Raw genomic sequence first — 16,289 nt, forward strand, 5'->3', positions numbered from 1 at the left:
CAAACGCCTGTCATGCAAAAGAGTAGAGCCCCTCTGAACTGAAGGCTCTGGATGGAGACTGGTATTACTACACGTGTAGAGTAAAAACAGGGATGAATCTGTATTCCTTTCTGTATCACTTTCATGTATTGTCTCTACAAGGAAGTAAGATCAAAATCCCCCAATTGTACTGTATTTATGACAAGTTAATACAAGTTGCAAATTAACTATTATATTATACATGAAAGACAGACATCAGTGTCATGAAATATAAAGAAGGCATCCAATAAAAGACAAAGGATTTTTTTTTTTTTTATAGTTACTAAAAGACAGGGAAAACACAGGCAAAATCCCCTCAAATTACAGGGGAACAATTAAGTACATAGAGGAACAACAAACAAGGATAGTCCTTGTGCAGCAAGGCAGTATCTAGACTCATAACAATGCCTAGCTTGATAAAAAAATATGTAAGAAACATGTAATAATAATATAATTTTATTGATCTATTACTTATTTATTATGATAGTGTTAAGAGACGGCAACCTTTGAGTGGATTTATAGGGGTACATCGCCGCCTAGTGGAAGCAATAGCGAGTTTGATGGACTTTTCACAGGTCCCTTCAGGGGCTTCGTAAAAAAGTTTAGAAAGGTTGAAAAAGAAAAAAAAACTTTTTACAAAAAAGTTTTTAACGGTTGAAACGATTATTTCGAAAACAGGTTTGAAAAAAGGTTTAAAAGAAAGCTTAAAATAAAAAGTTTAAAAGAAAGTTTACAAAAAAGTTTGCATCATTGACAAGTACTTGAAGAGGATTACTCTATTGTGATGTGTACTCTAGGCTTCTCTATTCTCCTTTCCTTTCACTTCACTTAAAAAAATATAACGTTTTTGAAGGTTGAAACTATATTTTCGAGAATTTTTTTGTTTTGTTTTATTCGAAAGGTTGAAAAATTATTTTCGATAACAAATTAGGCAAAAACAGTTTGTATCATCATTGATGATGACTCTTTTGTGGCAAATCCCATATCACACCAGAATACATCCAAAAGAAAAAGCCAGCAGGCTTTTCTCCATTTAACAGAATTGTCCTTTGATGTTTTTTTTCTCTGTTACACCAATCTCAAAAACTTCACCGTAGCATGTATTGTCTCAAGTCTGATGCTCACCATTCTTTCCCTGGGTTACCTGTGACATCATGAAGGTGTGCAGAACAGTTCATATCGAATTACACAGACCAGCATAACAAGTCACAATATGTTTGAGTTATAGCTTTAAATACGTATAGTACGGTGAATAGCCTACTCATATCTTTGTACCACACAAACTCACAACAAACAGGGTCGAGCAAACTATAGCTTCATGCGCAGTTTACGTATGTACTGTGTGTGAATTTGCAGTGACGGTGACGGGCGACTGTCGTTGGATGACTTGCCTACCGTTGTTCTCAGAGACGCGCTAGTTTCCATGGGAAAAGGAAAGAGCACATAAGCATCTAATCACTCCGCTCGCTCTCACATTAGGCAATAGTCTTTGACACCGACAAGGCAACAACATAAACAACAATATGACGTAAAGCCCATTGCTTTGGGAGTTCGTGGACTCATTTGGACGGGTGTGAAACCATAAGCTACAGGTGTTGGCGAAGCACGGTAATGGTTGCATGGTTACGTTTTAACTGAATGAACCACTTAACAAATGTAATGGACATGACCAGAATTGAGGTTCGATACAAAGTTCTGTACAAAATGTAAACGTGACATAGGCTGCAGAGTACAAATATGAAGATGGTACCCTCATATGCATCATGGGTATGGGAAAATATTTTTACTTACAAATTCAGCCCATGACAGTCCTCTCTGAATCTAAAACTAAATTGCTGATGGAGAAATACGAGAAACTGGCCAAGATCGGAGAGGGGTCCTACGGCGTGGTATTCAAATGCAGGCACAGAGACAGTGGCCAAATAGTTGCCATCAAAAAGTTTGTTGAGTCAGAAGACGACCCAGTCATCAAGAAGATAGCACTCAGAGAAATACGTATGCTGAAGGTAAGGAAAGAACAGGCTCGGTATAACGTCTATCAGTTTGAATTATTACTCAATGATGAACTCAGACACTAACACAGCAGGCAATTGTCTGTTGGCCTTGCAGCAGCTGAAGCACGTGAACCTGGTAAACCTCCTTGAAGTATTCCGGAGAAAGAGACGTCTTCATCTGGTGTTTGAGTTCTGTGAGCAGACAGTTCTCAATGAGCTCGACAAACACCCCAGAGGGTACGTTTGTCTTCATCTCTTTCGTTTAATGACAGATAGTCTTAGGAAAGGATGGGACTTTTTTGTTTAGCTGTTGTATTGGGTTTTATTAAGCATAGGCCTGTCATTCCTAATAATTGAGATTTTTGAAATTATCTTTACTTAGCTTGATGAAGCCACACTTTATTATATAGTATTTATTAGTATAAATCTAGTTAGTCAGTGCTTTCCACTGCAAAAGAAAAAGATGACTTTGAACAACTGAAAACCTTCATTTAAAAATGTTTCTTCTTATAGGTAGCCTACCTAACCGGATAACAGTAATCTGTACATATAACAACTCTGGGATCTGCTTTCTTCTTCATGCAGTCATCACATTTGCACAGAGGTTGCCATGTAATCCAATAGTTCCATGTGTGTGTTCATTTGTCTGACTGGCAGTGACAGAGTGGTCCAATGAGGGCGGCTGGGGGTGAATTACATAGAGGGAGTCCGGAGTGTTGCTAGTCAAGACAAAAGACATGGAAGATTAGCAGCCAAGAGAGAAGAAAGAAAATAGAGTATCCCAGCCTTTAACTTGTAATGTGCCTAGCACACTCCCTCACACAGTGAAGGACAAAGGGACGTCTGTTTGTGTTGTGTGGAACTGCACGATTTTTGCTTGGCCACAATGACTATTCGCTGCTTGACTACATTTCCCTATTCCACAAGCCTCTGCTGTCGAAACCCTAGCTGCCCCTGAAAACAAAGGCGCAGGTTGCCGTGGGAGACAGGCGTACGGTTACCTGGGCGACAAGGGAGCAGTTTAAAGCAACAAATTCTTTTTTTTTTTTTTTTGAAATAATGGGAACATACTGTATATGAAAACATAGGAGCATTGTGTGGGTTGTACAATTACTCCAATAACAAGCTGTTTCCCTATGTTTCTTGTTAACTATAGTGTTCCTGAGGCTCAGTTGAAGAGTATAGTTTGGCAGACTCTACAGGCAGTGAACTTCTGTCACAGACACAACGTGAGGTTTACACCCCATAAATGTCTTAACGCTTAAGATACAAGATGCTTAAGGTGCTTCTGAATGCTTAAGTAACATGCTAGACCTGTAGTTTCCCGCCTGACAAAACCTGTCTTCACGATACAAAAACATGACACCATTTATCTGTCTAGTCATTGTCTTTTCTACCCCTATTTCGGTCGTCTCAATCCTTAGTGTGTGTCCGTGTCATCACGAGACAGTGTATCCGTGTCACACTAACTTTCTGTGTGTGACAGTGCATCCACCGCGACGTGAAGCCAGAGAACATCCTGCTCACCAAGACGGGAGTGATCAAGCTCTGCGACTTCGGCTTCGCCAGGATCCTCAGTAGGTCATGCCGCTGAACCCACAGGTCACGTGGAGAACCCACACGTCATGTGGAGAACCCACACGTTTATGTGGAGAACCCACACGTTTATGTGCGTTTAGTTTCACTGTCTTTCGGATGACTAATTCAACATGCAGCCTGTATCCGGCCCTGCTTCGGGGCCCCTCACTTTCAGTGCAGTGTGAACGCAGAGGACAGAGATCCATTCGGCCAGTTAGTCTGTCAGTGGCTCTGTTTACCTCCTGTCTCTGGTTTCAGTGCTTTGTTACCATACATTAACATGCAGTGATCACTCAATCAGTAGGGCTTGTAATCCCCTCAGTGTGTAAAGAACATGTGTGTCATTCAATGTCTCGGTATTCATGCACGTGCCGGGTGTGCGTTTTTCTGTGTGTCTTTCTGAGTGTGTTTGTGTTTGTTTGTGTGTCTTTCTGTGTGTGTTTGTGTGTCTTTCTGTGTGTGTTTGTGTGTCTTTCTGTGTGTGTTTGTGTGTCTTTCTGTGTGTGTTTGTGTGTCTTTCTGTGTGTGTTTGTGTGTCTTTCTGTGTGTGTTTGTGTGTCTTTCTGTGTGTGTTTGTGTGTCTTTCTGTGTGTGTTTGTGTGTCTTTCTGTGTGTGTGTCAGCGGGGCCAGGGGACGAATACACGGACTACGTGGCGACCCGCTGGTACCGTGCTCCAGAGCTGCTGGTGGGTGACACCCAGTACGGCCCGGCAGTGGATGTGTGGGCCCTGGGGTGCGTCTTTGCAGAGCTTCTCCACGGGAACCCCCTCTGGCCCGGAAGATCGGACGTAGACCAGCTGTACCTCATCAGGAGAACGCTAGGTAGACCTCAAAGGGGGGGGGGGGCGGGTCAAACATTCAGAGACACGTCGTGGTTAATCGGATACTCGCCAGACGAACCACAGATCATTTCCTTCTCGTTTGATTGGCCGACGGCTGACCATGTGACACTCTGACCTCAGGCGACCTCATCCCGCGCCACCAGCAGGTGTTCCGCTCCAACGTGTTCTTCAGCGGAGTCAGCATCCCTGAGCCTGACACCACGGTAGGTGGTGTCCTCGTGAACACCCCCCCCTCACCCCCCCCCCCCCTCAACCCCCCCCTGCCTGAGGCAGTTGTGGAGAGGGGAGCGGTGGAAAGAGAGTGCAGGATGGGTTAAGCTTGTTTGTCTGATCGGTGTCGTTGTCCATACAGGAGCCCCTGGAGAAGCGCTTTCATGCCGTGCCTCCACACGCGCTCACCGTCATGAAGGTAGGCGCTTTTACTCCGTCAGTAACCCTGTGTGTGTGTGTGTGTGTGTGTGGGGGGGGGGTGTTAAGCGAAATACCGTAGGGAGTCATAGTCCCTCTGGGCTGGTCATACTCATCCTCATCGTTTTGTGTGTCCCGTGTCCAGTCGTGCCTGGTGATGGACCCTTCCCTGCGTCTGTCCTGTGAGGAGCTGCTGGAGCTGCCTTACTTCCAGGAGGACGGAGGAGGCAGCTGGGGCCGCGAGGGCGAGCGTCCAGGGAGACGCCATGACAAGGGCACCAGGCGCAGACAGGCAGGGGTAAGCTCCAGAGGCCCTCCACTCAAAAACATTGCTGTCTCTCTCTGCTCTCTCTCTTTCTCTCTCTATCACACTGTCACTCACTCTCTCTCTCACTCACTCTCTCACTATCTCTCTCTCTCCCTGCATCTCCTCAAGTTTAGTGTCTAAACACATCTGTGTCTCCAGCCTCAGTATCTGCCTCAACTGCAAAGCAGCAACATCTCACCAGCACCTGATATCAAGAAACAAGTCAAACACAGATATGACCATCACCTCCCTAACATCTAACACGGAGACAGGGGAAACACCAAACTCTGAATTCCAAAAGAAAAACAAGAGAGTGACCATATGAGCGATAAGGTATTGTGCACTGTCAGGCCTTGGGTAGCGATGTGTGTTTGTCTATGATAGAGTGAGTAGTTTGGGGGGAAAAGAGTATTTAATCTTTAAATGGGAGACAGCACTTTAGATAAATAAGTAAATGTGTTACTGTTTAAAGGACGTTGATTAATTGTTGTCAGGTAACTACTCGACTAACGAAAGTAAAGCTGCAGAAAATGTGTTAGATTAGTGAGTAGAAAGGAGAAGTAAGTAGCCTGTCTTATGCTTGTTGCTTATGCCAGGCTGTAGTGTCACTACAAAAACAACATTGCTTTTTTCAACAAATATCACTGGTGTGCCAACATCTCTGGGAGAAATGCACTATCTATATCATTATAATTTAAACTGATACTTTTTTCTTCCAGTTGGACAGTATATAGAGAGTCTTTTAAATAATTTATTTAACCCCCATCAATTAAGTTAGTAATTGATGTATCTTTTTAATAGTGGATAGTTAAGAAAATATACAACAATTTTGAAAAATGTACATTATATTTCAAAAACATTCCCTTTTTCTTTATTACATCAATTGTGTGAAATACAGTTCATATTGACATCAATAGACAAGTAGGAAAATTGTGTAATATTTAATAAAATCTATGATGAAAGTATATATATTGTGTTGGGGGCATGCTAGGTTCTTTACTGTGAATCATCCTTTCTCTAAAATCACCCAGGGACATTTACATTTAGAAACAAAGACACTCATACAGTGTACATACACTGCTACATGGACCCGCCATGCCACGACTCACCAGCTTACACCACCAACCCTCTCACCCACTGACAGTCCACCACTATGGAAGACATCACTACAATCTCAGGTCTCTTGCGAGTTTTAGTACAGCCCTCTTTTCACCGGGGGGTGGCAATGAGCTGGTAACTGTGGGGCAGATTGCCAAAACTGCTGTACTCAGGGGCAAGGTTCATGCTGTCTGGCCCGCTCGGGCTGGAGAAAGTGAAGCGCTGGATTAGAGAGACCAGGAAGAGGAAGATCTCCATGCGAGCCAAAGACTCCCCGACACAGGCTCTCTTTCCTGGAGGGGGGTGGGGGCAGAATTGATCAGAATCAGAAGGGATTTTATTCCCCATGAATGTTTATCACAAACAAGGAATTTACTTTGGCAGGGAGGTGCATACATTAAACATATAGGAATACTGAAACTTATATGTGGACTAACTATACAGAAGGAGCAAAGTCTAGCTAATACTAAGGGGGGTCTAGCTAATACTGAGGGGAATAAAATAAACTATAAGTAGTCATAAACAGCATGGTTGATCAGAGTGAAATATTTGAATAAGAATGAGCTAATGATACCATGAGTGTATATTGTTTTCATGACTGCTTCTCAAACTACAGGCCAAAGTCTGCAAAGAGAATGTTGTCTCTGGTGTTGTAATATACTAATTCAACAATACGTGCTTGCACTCTCTGTGGTGTTGCAGTGTACTACACAAAATGGTAGATTGCAGCGTTTGCAGCCACCAGACAAGCACAGACATGCTGGGGTTCAAATGTTGTAAGAGACTGCCTGGGGGCACAGTAGGTGTTACCTGCAGAGAAGGGCATGAACGACGGGTTCTTCTTAAAGTTGCTGTTCTCGTCCAGGAAGTGTTGGGGGTTAAAAGATGTGGGTGTTTCCCAGTGTGTCTCCTCTTTGAGTACAGAGTGCAGCAGGGGAATGATTAAAGTTCCCTGGTGGGCAAATACAAAAGGTCAGCGTGGCACACATACTCACCGTCTGACATCGCTCTGTTGATAAGAATTGTTTATATACTTGTGTGATAATAAATGCATGCCTAGTAAAAAATTACGTTGCACCTTGGGAATCTCATAGCCTTGGAACTGGATGTCCTTTAAGGCATAGTGAGGAAGGCTAAAGGGCACTAAGTCCATAAAACGCTGCGATTCATGGATCACTGCATCCGTGAAGGGGAGGGACATCCTGTCCTCCATGAATGGGCAGCGCTCTTGTCCAATGACAGCGTCAATCTCCTGCTGCATGCGCTCTAAGACAAGACAAACAGGAAGCTTCAACAGAAAGTTACAGACAGCAAAAATTCTAAATCTTTCTGAGCAATACAGGGTTTTGGCCCAAAACCAAGACATGTTTCCAATTGACTCTGTAATACCTTGTATTTGGGGGTATTTGATGAGTACCATAATGATGTATCTGATGGTGGTGCTGGTGGTCTCAGTTCCTGCTATGAACAGGTTTAACACTGTGGATACCAGGTTATCCAGATGAAACTCAGAGTTAGGGTTGTCCTTTTCCTGTGGATCCACAAAAGCAACATGACATGCCACGTTTTTGTCGAAATGTTCTTCCAACAAGCACTGGAGAAAATCCCAAACTCTGGAAAACTTTCCTCTTTTCAGATGCAAAACACACAGAGGTGTTTGGGATCTAAAGTTGAGACAAAACCGCAAATCACATAATCACTAGATTGTCTGAATGGCCACTGATTGGTTATTTTGAGTGAACAGTCAAACCTGATTGATCCTGGTGAGGAAACAGTCAATGTAATCCCTCGGTGCCCCTGGGTTCAAAGTGTCCCTGTGGTCATCGATCTTCTTTGTGATAAAGTCTCTTATCTCTTCCATTTTGGCAAAGGTGTCGTGGTGTTTCCCCGGCAGCCACTCCATCGCCGTGGGGAACACGTTGTAGAGCTGGGGGGGGGGGGGGACCAGCGTCAGAGGTCAAGGGGTCAACCTTTCCCGCCCTCGCCTGAGCCCTCTGTGTGTTGTTCCATCTTTTCTGTTCATACCTGCCCCCAGGGACTGCTTCCAAACCGCAGGAACTCAGAGAAGAACTTCAGCAGCCGCAGGAAGCTTGGGTCCTCGTAGCTGAAGCGCTGACCGTATACCAGGCAGCAGATGACGTTGGACACGGTGCAGCTGAGGAAGAAGGTGGGGTCAAAGGGCACGGCTACAGGGAGAGAAGGGTCGGCGCCTCTCATGAGAAAAACAGACCATGTATGCACACCATACCAAATGTGTTCCTGTGTATCCAAACACACGTGCACAGCGAAACAATGCCAGGCGTTACCTCAGTGATTCTGAGGTAAACTTTCTACTGTGACTTCCGCAGAAATGAACACATTGTGTTGATTGGGCCCCAGCTGCAGATTTGGGTACAACTTCCGAGGCGTGCACACCTTTGGTGCCCTCCATGCGGGCTACGAGATGTTGGCTCTCCTCCTGTATCCACTGCTCCATGCCCTTGCGGCCCATTCCAAAGTCTCTGAGGGTGGTCAGGGTGAAGCGGCGAAGCTGGCGCCAACGTTCGCCGTTGCTGATTGCCAAGCCTGAGGGAGGGAGGGAGGGAGGGAGGGAGGGAGGGAGGGAGGGAGGGAGGGAGGGAGGGAGGGAGGGAGGGAGGGAGGGAGGGAGGGAGGGAGGGAGGGAGGGAGGGAGGGAGGGAGGGAGGGAGGGAGGGAGGGAGGGAGGGAGGGAGGGAGGGAGGGGAAGAGCAGAACATCCAGGATACCTTACATTCCCTCGCAACTTGAAGAGCAACAGGAAGCTCAAACACACCCCTTGAAACCATTAAAGAATCAGTCACGTGCAATGAGAGACTACAAACAAATTGGTAGAACGCAGTCATTGTTGAGGGCTTTTTGTTTCGCAGTGACACCGGCTCTATTACCGTAGCCCCTGGTTGCTTTGAATAGGAACGGAATGGGCCCTCTGCCCGTGAAGTCATCAGCCTGGTCGACCAGGGCCTTCTTCACTGTCTCGTAACCCACCAGGACCACCACCCGCTGGGGGCCCAGGTACACGGTTATGACCGGCCCATAACTTTCACTCCACTATACAAGAAGAAACAAACACATCGAGAGAGTTAGTCACTGTGTGTCAGTGACTAACTCTGAGTGCCAATAATCCCAGTTGAATATTCAACTACTTCTTATCAAAGGCAAGTACTGTCATACATTTACATTTATGCTTTTAGCAGACGCTTTTATCCAAAGCGACTTCCAAGAGAGAGCTTTACAAAAGAGCATAGGTCACTGATCATAACAACGAGGTAGTCCCAAACACTGCAAGCAGCCAAAACATGAAGCATACATTGTGAAAAACTAAACAAGTGCCAAAGGGAAGACCCATAAGAGCATGCAGTTATACAAGTTACAAATTAAAAACAACATGAACCCCCAAAAAGTGCAAGACTGTTCTTGTAAAAGAACAATCAACAGTAAAATATTTCAAAGCGAGTACAAGAGTTCAACTAATGAGGGTGTTGTGGTCATTCCAGAATGCTCACCTTTAGGAAGCTCTTGAAGGGGGCTCGTTTGTCCACCTGGGCCAGGTTGCCTATGAGGGGGAGGGTTCTGGGTCCCGGGGGCAGACGGTATTGTCTTCGGCCACTCGCGGTCAACAACCACACCAGAGCCAGCCCCAGACCTGCCAACAGCAGGAAGCTGAACAAATCCATAGCTCTGGAGAGCAAATATATCCTTCAAGGTCCCTCGATGAGCTCCTCTACCTGGTTCTCTGCAGTTGTTTTGACCAGATCTGGAGCACCTCTGTGTGTCTGCGTGCTTGCACAAGTCAGCACTGAGGTTTTTATAGACGCCGGTAGAATTTTACTGGGACAGAAGTCGACCCTGTGATTGATCACTTTCACCCACTAAGTGAGTTTTTTTTTTTTTTACATGAGTGGAATGCGACTGGGACAGAAGTCAATAACAAGATTTATTGCTTTCACCCAGTTCCCCGTGTGTTGACACAGTGCTGAAATGTCTTAGAGCCAAAACACAAATAAAAAAGGTAGATGACAAAGCGAAAACCAATGCTGACCCCTAAAATACAAAAAAAAGAATTCTAATCAGGTAATTCTTAAGATAATTTTTACTGGGGTTAACATGCTCCATACTAACCCTAAAATGTGCCTTTTTTTGTGAGTTTATTTTTATTGATAAATTGTGTACATTCTTGTATACTTATTTCATACAACCTCAAACTGTCATACAACCACGTAGTGCATGCAATGAAAATTATCCCAGTGGATATCAGTCAGATAGCCATTGGGCCCCAGAGTGATCAATCTAGATGAAATACCATGTCAGGTAACACAACCCAAACTAACTCAGGAAGGTATTATCCATGGGCCACTGACACCGTCGAGCCCCTCCTCTTTGGGTTAGCAGAGTCACCTCACGTCTCCAGCTCTGTTTCCCTGTGTCTGGGTCACCACGGCACAGACAGGAAAAGGATTCACGCTTCGGAGGAAGCCCACAGTGAGAGACGAGGTGAGTGTTGGCTTCACACACTGATCAGGGTGTCTTGCCATGTGTACACAACATAGGTACATCTGATTTTAGTCAGATGTTTCAAAATGTACAAAAACACATTCAGTCTAACCCACATACAAGTGGGGAATAATGCCAACATCCTTTATACTTTGAAAACACATCTCTGAGCATTTCATATCAAAATGACACCTTTGATCTTTGATAAAGCTCTTCCCTCTCTCTCTCTCTCTCTCTCTCTCTCTCTCTCTCTCTCTCTCTCTCTCTCTCTCTCTCTCTCTCTCTCTCTCTCTCTCTCTCTCTCTCTCTCTCTCTCTCTCTCTCTTTATCTCTCTCACACACTCACATATAACACTGCATCCGACTCATGAGTGCTAAAACCTGGGGATTATTTTTCCTGCATTCACAATCGGGGACAAGCATACTCCATCGTCTCCCCTCCGCAGCCCGCTGGCCCAAATCTGCTTCCTCCCTTCAGACACCGCACCACTTCACCCCTGACACAGACACACAGCATCACAGTGACAGACAGCTTTTTAATTCAGAGTCCACCTTTGGTCTACCTCTCAAAGCAGGGGGGTAGGGGGGTGGTCACGGTGACTGAGGGTAAAGAGTGGAGAGGTCAACAACAGAACAGCAGAAAGGAGACTCTAAAATATGTCGATGTCAAAAAATGTCACACAGAAACAACATAATACAGTAAATATTGAATTAGAAAAAATACAAAATGGGTGTTGGATTTTCATTCAAAGATGTAGACCACATTATTGACGACAGGTGATATGTGGTTCAGAATCACTTTACAAATTAAACATTGGAATGTATAAGGTACACAAAACAATGCAGGTCTTAAAGTGTGGGACAGAGTCATCATTTATTAACCTGAGGATCATGGGCTGAAAGCCAGGAAAGGACATTATCACTAATTAATAGACAGACCAATATGTCATGAAACACGTGATTCTTTTAGGAACCTAAAGCTCCTTTAGGTTAAGCTACAAACACGGTTCCTAGGATGTCAACGATATTAAAGGTTGGAACAAAAAAAAAGTAGAAAAAAAAAGTAAAGATAAACTCTAAAAAGCAAATCCACCGCAATCAAAAGCGTCAAAGTCAGAGTCTCCCTCAAAGTCGAAGCTGTTGAAGTGAGGGGAGTCGGCGGCTTGGCTGCAGGCGTGGTACTGCCCCCCGGTGGCCATGTCAGAGAAGGCCGTGCTGTGAGGGAGCTCTGGAGGCCTGCTGGCCAGAGGGGAGGTGGGGGCGCAGGAGTTGAGGTAGCCCAGGGCCGAGGAGGCGGCGGCCCCTCCCATGAGCAGGCACACCGCCCTGACTGCCCGGGCATCGCTGCTGTTGCCGTGGCGAAGGCAGTCCGACGTGCGGTGAGGGGGGGCAATGGAGCCGCTCCTTATTGTTGACCGTCTTGATCCGTTTCCTGGTTGGGCACATGAAAGACAAACACGCAAAACACACACAGAGACACACACAAAGACACACACACGCAAACAGAGACACACACATAAAGACACAGAGACACATACACACACACAAAGACACACAGTTTTATTAAACCAAACACAAACCTGCAGGAAAAACTACACTTCCATTGATGTGTGAACCTCTATGGTACGATGTCTGGACTTACATTTACATTTAGTCATTTAGCAGACACTCTTATCCAGAGCGACTTACAATAAGTACAGGGACATCCCCCCGCGGAAGTAGGGTGAAGTGCCTTGCCCAAGGACAAAACACTATTTGATACAGCCGGGAAGTGAACCGGCCACTTTCTGATTAACAGTCCGATTCCCTACCCGCTCAGCCATCAGACCCCCACCTGTCTTCCCCCTGGACTTACCAAAACTTTGCCCTCGCTCCTTGAAGGAACCTCCTCTTTCAGCAATCCGTGAGGTGTGGGGCGTGGCCTCGATGGCCCGGGGGGACTGGGGGTCCCTCTCACTGGGAGTGTCTGGAAGGGGGTCACGGTCAGTGATGCATGGGGTCAAACTCTGCTGTCTTTGCAGAGTGAGGGGGGACATCACACCCTGAGGAAAACACAGAGGAAGCTTTTCAGTGAGAACACCCAAATACAGTTAGACATGGATAGATAGATGAATTAGATGAATAAGAAAAGAGCAAAGATCAGTTTGCGAATGAGAGAAAATCTGAGAGAACAAGGGACTTGACCAGTGACCACTCACTTCTCTCACTTTCCTCAGCAACTTCAGCCAGAGACTGTAAAAGACAAAGAGAGATGAGAAAGCGCTATCAGCAGCAGCTCAAGACACAGACCTGATAAAGGGTCAAAGGTCATGCCTGTCCTCTGCGGACACTGACCTGCAGTCCTCTGGGTTGTCACAGAGAAGCAGGAGGAACTTGTCCTGGGGGAGGATGAGGGCAAAGCAGCAGTCTCTCCTGGCTCCCGGGGGGAGCCTGGGCAGGTCCAGGATCTCCTTCCCCTCCACGATGGCCTCACAGCCGCTCTGCAGCGCCACCACCTGGTCGATGGTGGAGTCTGCGTCCCGACACACCATGAGACTGCCTTCTGCTGTCAGCACCAGGTACTTCTCCTTCCACTGCTTGAACATGAAGCCCCCTAGAACACAAGGGAGAAGGGGGCAGACATGTTACAGAATCATGTCCTGTGAGAGACCCATCTGCTTTCTATGTTCTCCTGGACGACTAGCCCAAATCATGGTCTGGAAAGAAATCTGCAAGAGACTACACTTTTCTCACCTGTGAATCAATACATGTTATCTATTTTATTTTAACAATGAAGCACCTGTTGAGGGAATGAGGGAAATGAGAAAACAGACAATGACATTGCATCTGTCCTGTGTCTGATGTAATGCTGAAGGTAAAAGGAGAGCACAGAGTGTCTGCTCTATTTCTCTCTGACGGTGGATTAGCAATAACCAGGTGGATTAGCTTCCACTAGAGGTGTCAGGGCATCATCTGGACTGGCTGTTGCCTGGCCGAGCCATCGCTGCTACACTCAATCACTACACAAGCACCGCAAAGAGCCTGGATGCAGACCAGCTCTCTGAAGAATGGAGAGGGACATAAACAAACAGCACAAAAGACAGGTCGAAAGATGGATGGATGGATCATAGGGAATGCTAGTTTTTATGCAACCACAAAAACACACCAAAGAGTAGAACCAGACATGTTTTCTAAAAACATATTTTTTCCCCACACATTGCTTCTAGCCTCATATATTGTCTCTGACAAAAACAGAAACATCATTTAGATGTAAATGTTTTTTTTAACTTTTTTTTATTACTTTTTTTGTCTCAAACATTCCAAATAAAAGATGTCTTACCATACTTTCTCAGGAAGCCACGGTGTACCCCTGCTGTGTTCATGCCTGCCGTCAGTCCAGCAGCAGGGACGGATGCAGCTGAGAGGCAGAGGGCTCGACTGAGGAAAACAGGAAGAGAGAGAGAGAGATGGGAGGGAGAATAGGGAAAATAATCCCCACTATTTAGGCTATTCGACAGCCACGCATGCATCAGGTCTGAGTGGGATTGGTTCTGTCCTCGCCCAAGCAAACAGCACATAAGCACATAAACATCACATGAGCGGATGTTTCTGGAACATAATCATAATGGCGATGGTTAAATCCCGATAGGCCGCTTCTCAATCAGGATTTTCATCAAGGCTCTAACCAGATGTCAGATTGGATTCCCTTTCTATCTGTCTCACACTCACTCTCTCTCTCTCTCTGCGTCTGTGACCCAGACAAATACACACAGAGGACGGTAGTTTAGGTCATACAGTGGGGCACACAGATCAAATCTGAATTTTCGAAGGATTCGCAACTGGTCCTTTAAAAAAAATATTTTGCGCAATATTACTCAGCCCGGCCTGAAATCCACAAATCCACTTCTGTGACAGCTGCTCTCTGACAACCCCTTTCTGTTCTCATGCCTCACATACAACAGGACCTGGTCACCCTAAACCCTAATGAACTGGCCCAAGCACATCCATTGTGACTTCTCACAAAGACACGTGAAGATCCAACATGTCAATCCTTCCAACTGTCTTCAGTCAAGCCTTGAGTGCTCCTCTGCCCCTGGGTCATGGGTTTGACATTCCCTCCTGCTTCCCTGGTGGGATTAAAGCCCAGGAGATTGTCATTCCCTTACAGCTGGAGGTAAGCCAGTGTTTAATCTGGGCAGACCTGGATATACGTTGCTATGGGAAACACCCTGGGCATTATTGATTGTTTAATGTGGTCAAGGGATGAGGGATTTTTCAGTGTGCATTATCCTCTCTGGTAAATGTATGGCACTATTACACAACAACCTGGATACAGGAAGCATGTTGTTGTGTCATGTGATGTTTCCACCAGAAACACACTGAAGCCTGACAGAGAAACATGAAAAAACGAACATGTTTTGGGATACACGTTGAACCTCAAAAATAAGATTGAATTGCACAAATTATTTTAAGTATGTACCTGTCTGCTGTGGGTGTCACTCATTATCAGTCACACCACACAGCTCGGTTTTACGTGAATAAAACACACTAAGTCAGTCATTATCAATCACACGTTCTAGTCAAGTTTCTACCAGAAGGAGGCAGAAGTGTCTTTCTGGGCTAAGGGGAGCCCTGGCACCCTGTTTGGCTGCTTCCCTCCCTGGGATTGTGGTGAAGCCTCATCTGAGAGAGAGAGAGAGAGAGAGAGAGAGAGAGAGAGAGAGAGAGAGAGAGAGAGAGAGAGAGAGAGAGACAGAGAGAGAGAGAGAGAGAGAGAGAGAGAGAGAGAGAGAGAGAAGAGCGAGAGAGAGCTAGCAAGGCAGGGTTCCAAAGCCAGGAGGAACAGCGTAGAGAGTATTGTGTGATGAAGTGATAAGAGAGGAGTTTCCCAGTTCTACAGCCACAGCCTCACCACGTTTTACTAAGCATATAAATCATGTGGGAAAATGTTCTACTTCAGAAAATGAATAAATAAAGTTGAACGAACAAGCACTTGACAGTGCATTAGCATCACAGAGACACCTGTACAGTTTGTGGGTTCCAGAGCCATGCCAACCAGGCAGCCTCCCTCTTGTTATCCTCGTACCTATGCATGTCTCTTAGTCCGCAGCTCTAGGAATAACCAGTCTGCCCTGATTCTATAGACGTCTAACAAGCTTATCCAACCTGATCTAATGCCCATCCCCCATCTCTACAACTTCATCAAAACATTCCCTTTCTTCCACTCTTCCAAACTTTTTTTTTTGTCGAACACCCCCCCCCACCTCCTCCGCGACTCCGCCACCCCAACCCCCCCCCCCCCTCCCCGTCCTCTCTCTCTCCCTCTCTCTTTTTTTCTGTGCCTCTATCAGAAAGCAGAGAGAGCTCCATTGCTCAGGCCCCTATTGAAAAGGAAGGATATACAATAGGTCCTTTCTCAGTCCCTCTCTGTCTCCATTAAAGACCCTGGGAACACAAGCACTGTCCACAGAGCGTCTCTTAAAGGGCCAGCAACCCTGGCCCACCGCAACCTGAGCCTCAGCTACTTCCATCACTTTCATGGGAAAAAAAAC

At 45.7% G+C, this 16,289-nt stretch overlaps 3 protein-coding genes across 4 annotated transcripts; 1 reads left to right on the forward strand and 2 right to left on the reverse strand.

The window, feature by feature from the left end:
• Positions 1-1,316: 1,316 nt before the first annotated feature.
• LOC146257739 (cyclin-dependent kinase-like 1) lies at positions 1,317-6,113 on the forward strand. 2 transcript variants are annotated; one of them, XM_084675190.1, is made up of 9 exons: positions 1,317-2,024; positions 2,128-2,249; positions 3,169-3,241; positions 3,499-3,589; positions 4,153-4,413; positions 4,554-4,636; positions 4,786-4,842; positions 4,987-5,139; positions 5,308-6,113. In XM_084675190.1, exons 1-9 carry the CDS (start codon positions 1,782-1,784, stop codon positions 5,407-5,409), a joined length of 1,185 nt encoding a protein of 394 aa, XP_084531316.1. In that variant the 5' UTR covers positions 1,317-1,781; the 3' UTR covers positions 5,410-6,113. The 2 variants fall into 2 exon arrangements, with proteins under 2 accessions (XP_084531316.1, XP_084531315.1); XM_084675189.1 differs by having other exon boundaries at positions 1,320-2,024; positions 4,213-4,413.
• Positions 5,992-10,047, reverse strand: cyp2y3 (cytochrome P450, family 2, subfamily Y, polypeptide 3). Its single transcript, XM_084675188.1, has 9 exons — positions 9,771-10,047; positions 9,153-9,315; positions 8,662-8,811; positions 8,272-8,432; positions 7,997-8,173; positions 7,636-7,777; positions 7,325-7,512; positions 7,057-7,198; positions 5,992-6,539 (listed from the first exon to the last, which is right to left on the reverse strand). The coding sequence occupies exons 1-9, from the start codon at positions 9,939-9,941 to the stop codon at positions 6,358-6,360; spliced, it is 1,476 nt and encodes a 491-aa protein (XP_084531314.1). The 5' UTR covers positions 9,942-10,047; the 3' UTR covers positions 5,992-6,357.
• A 1,152-nt stretch (positions 10,048-11,199) lies between these two features.
• Positions 11,200-14,547, reverse strand: LOC146257741 (uncharacterized). Its single transcript, XM_084674851.1, has 5 exons — positions 14,078-14,547; positions 13,093-13,351; positions 12,957-12,990; positions 12,614-12,800; positions 11,200-12,190 (listed from the first exon to the last, which is right to left on the reverse strand). Exons 1-5 carry the CDS (start codon positions 14,313-14,315, stop codon positions 11,835-11,837), a joined length of 1,074 nt encoding a protein of 357 aa, XP_084530977.1. The 5' UTR covers positions 14,316-14,547; the 3' UTR covers positions 11,200-11,834.
• Between the last annotated feature and the right edge of the window lie 1,742 nt (positions 14,548-16,289).

This window comes from Hypomesus nipponensis, chromosome 15 (genome assembly GCF_054491055.1).
Source record: "Hypomesus nipponensis isolate SF chromosome 15, ASM5449105v1, whole genome shotgun sequence".
In the NCBI taxonomy this organism is placed as follows: Eukaryota; Metazoa; Chordata; class Actinopteri; order Osmeriformes; family Osmeridae; genus Hypomesus; species Hypomesus nipponensis.

Coding starts and splice junctions, on each gene's coding strand:
- LOC146257739 (XM_084675190.1), top strand. CDS start 1,782: ATGGGTATGGGAAAATATTTTTACTTACAAATTCAGCCCATGACAGTC. Junction 4,843..4,986: donor ACGCGCTCACCGTCATGAAG/GTAGGCGCTTTT, acceptor TCCCGTGTCCAG/TCGTGCCTGGTGATGGACCC. Junction 5,140..5,307: donor CCAGGCGCAGACAGGCAGGG/GTAAGCTCCAGA, acceptor CTGTGTCTCCAG/CCTCAGTATCTGCCTCAACT.
- cyp2y3 (XM_084675188.1), bottom strand. CDS start 9,941: ATGGATTTGTTCAGCTTCCTGCTGTTGGCAGGTCTGGGGCTGGCTCTG. Junction 8,174..8,271: donor GAAGCAGTCCCTGGGGGCAG/GTATGAACAGAA, acceptor CCCCCCCCCCAG/CTCTACAACGTGTTCCCCAC. Junction 7,778..7,996: donor TCCTCACCAGGATCAATCAG/GTTTGACTGTTC, acceptor GTGGATCCACAG/GAAAAGGACAACCCTAACTC.
- LOC146257741 (XM_084674851.1), bottom strand. CDS start 14,315: ATGTGCTGTTTGCTTGGGCGAGGACAGAACCAATCCCACTCAGACCTG. Junction 12,991..13,092: donor GACAACCCAGAGGACTGCAG/GTCAGTGTCCGC, acceptor TGTCTTTTACAG/TCTCTGGCTGAAGTTGCTGA. Junction 12,191..12,613: donor GGAGCGAGGGCAAAGTTTTG/GTAAGTCCAGGG, acceptor GTGCCCAACCAG/GAAACGGATCAAGACGGTCA.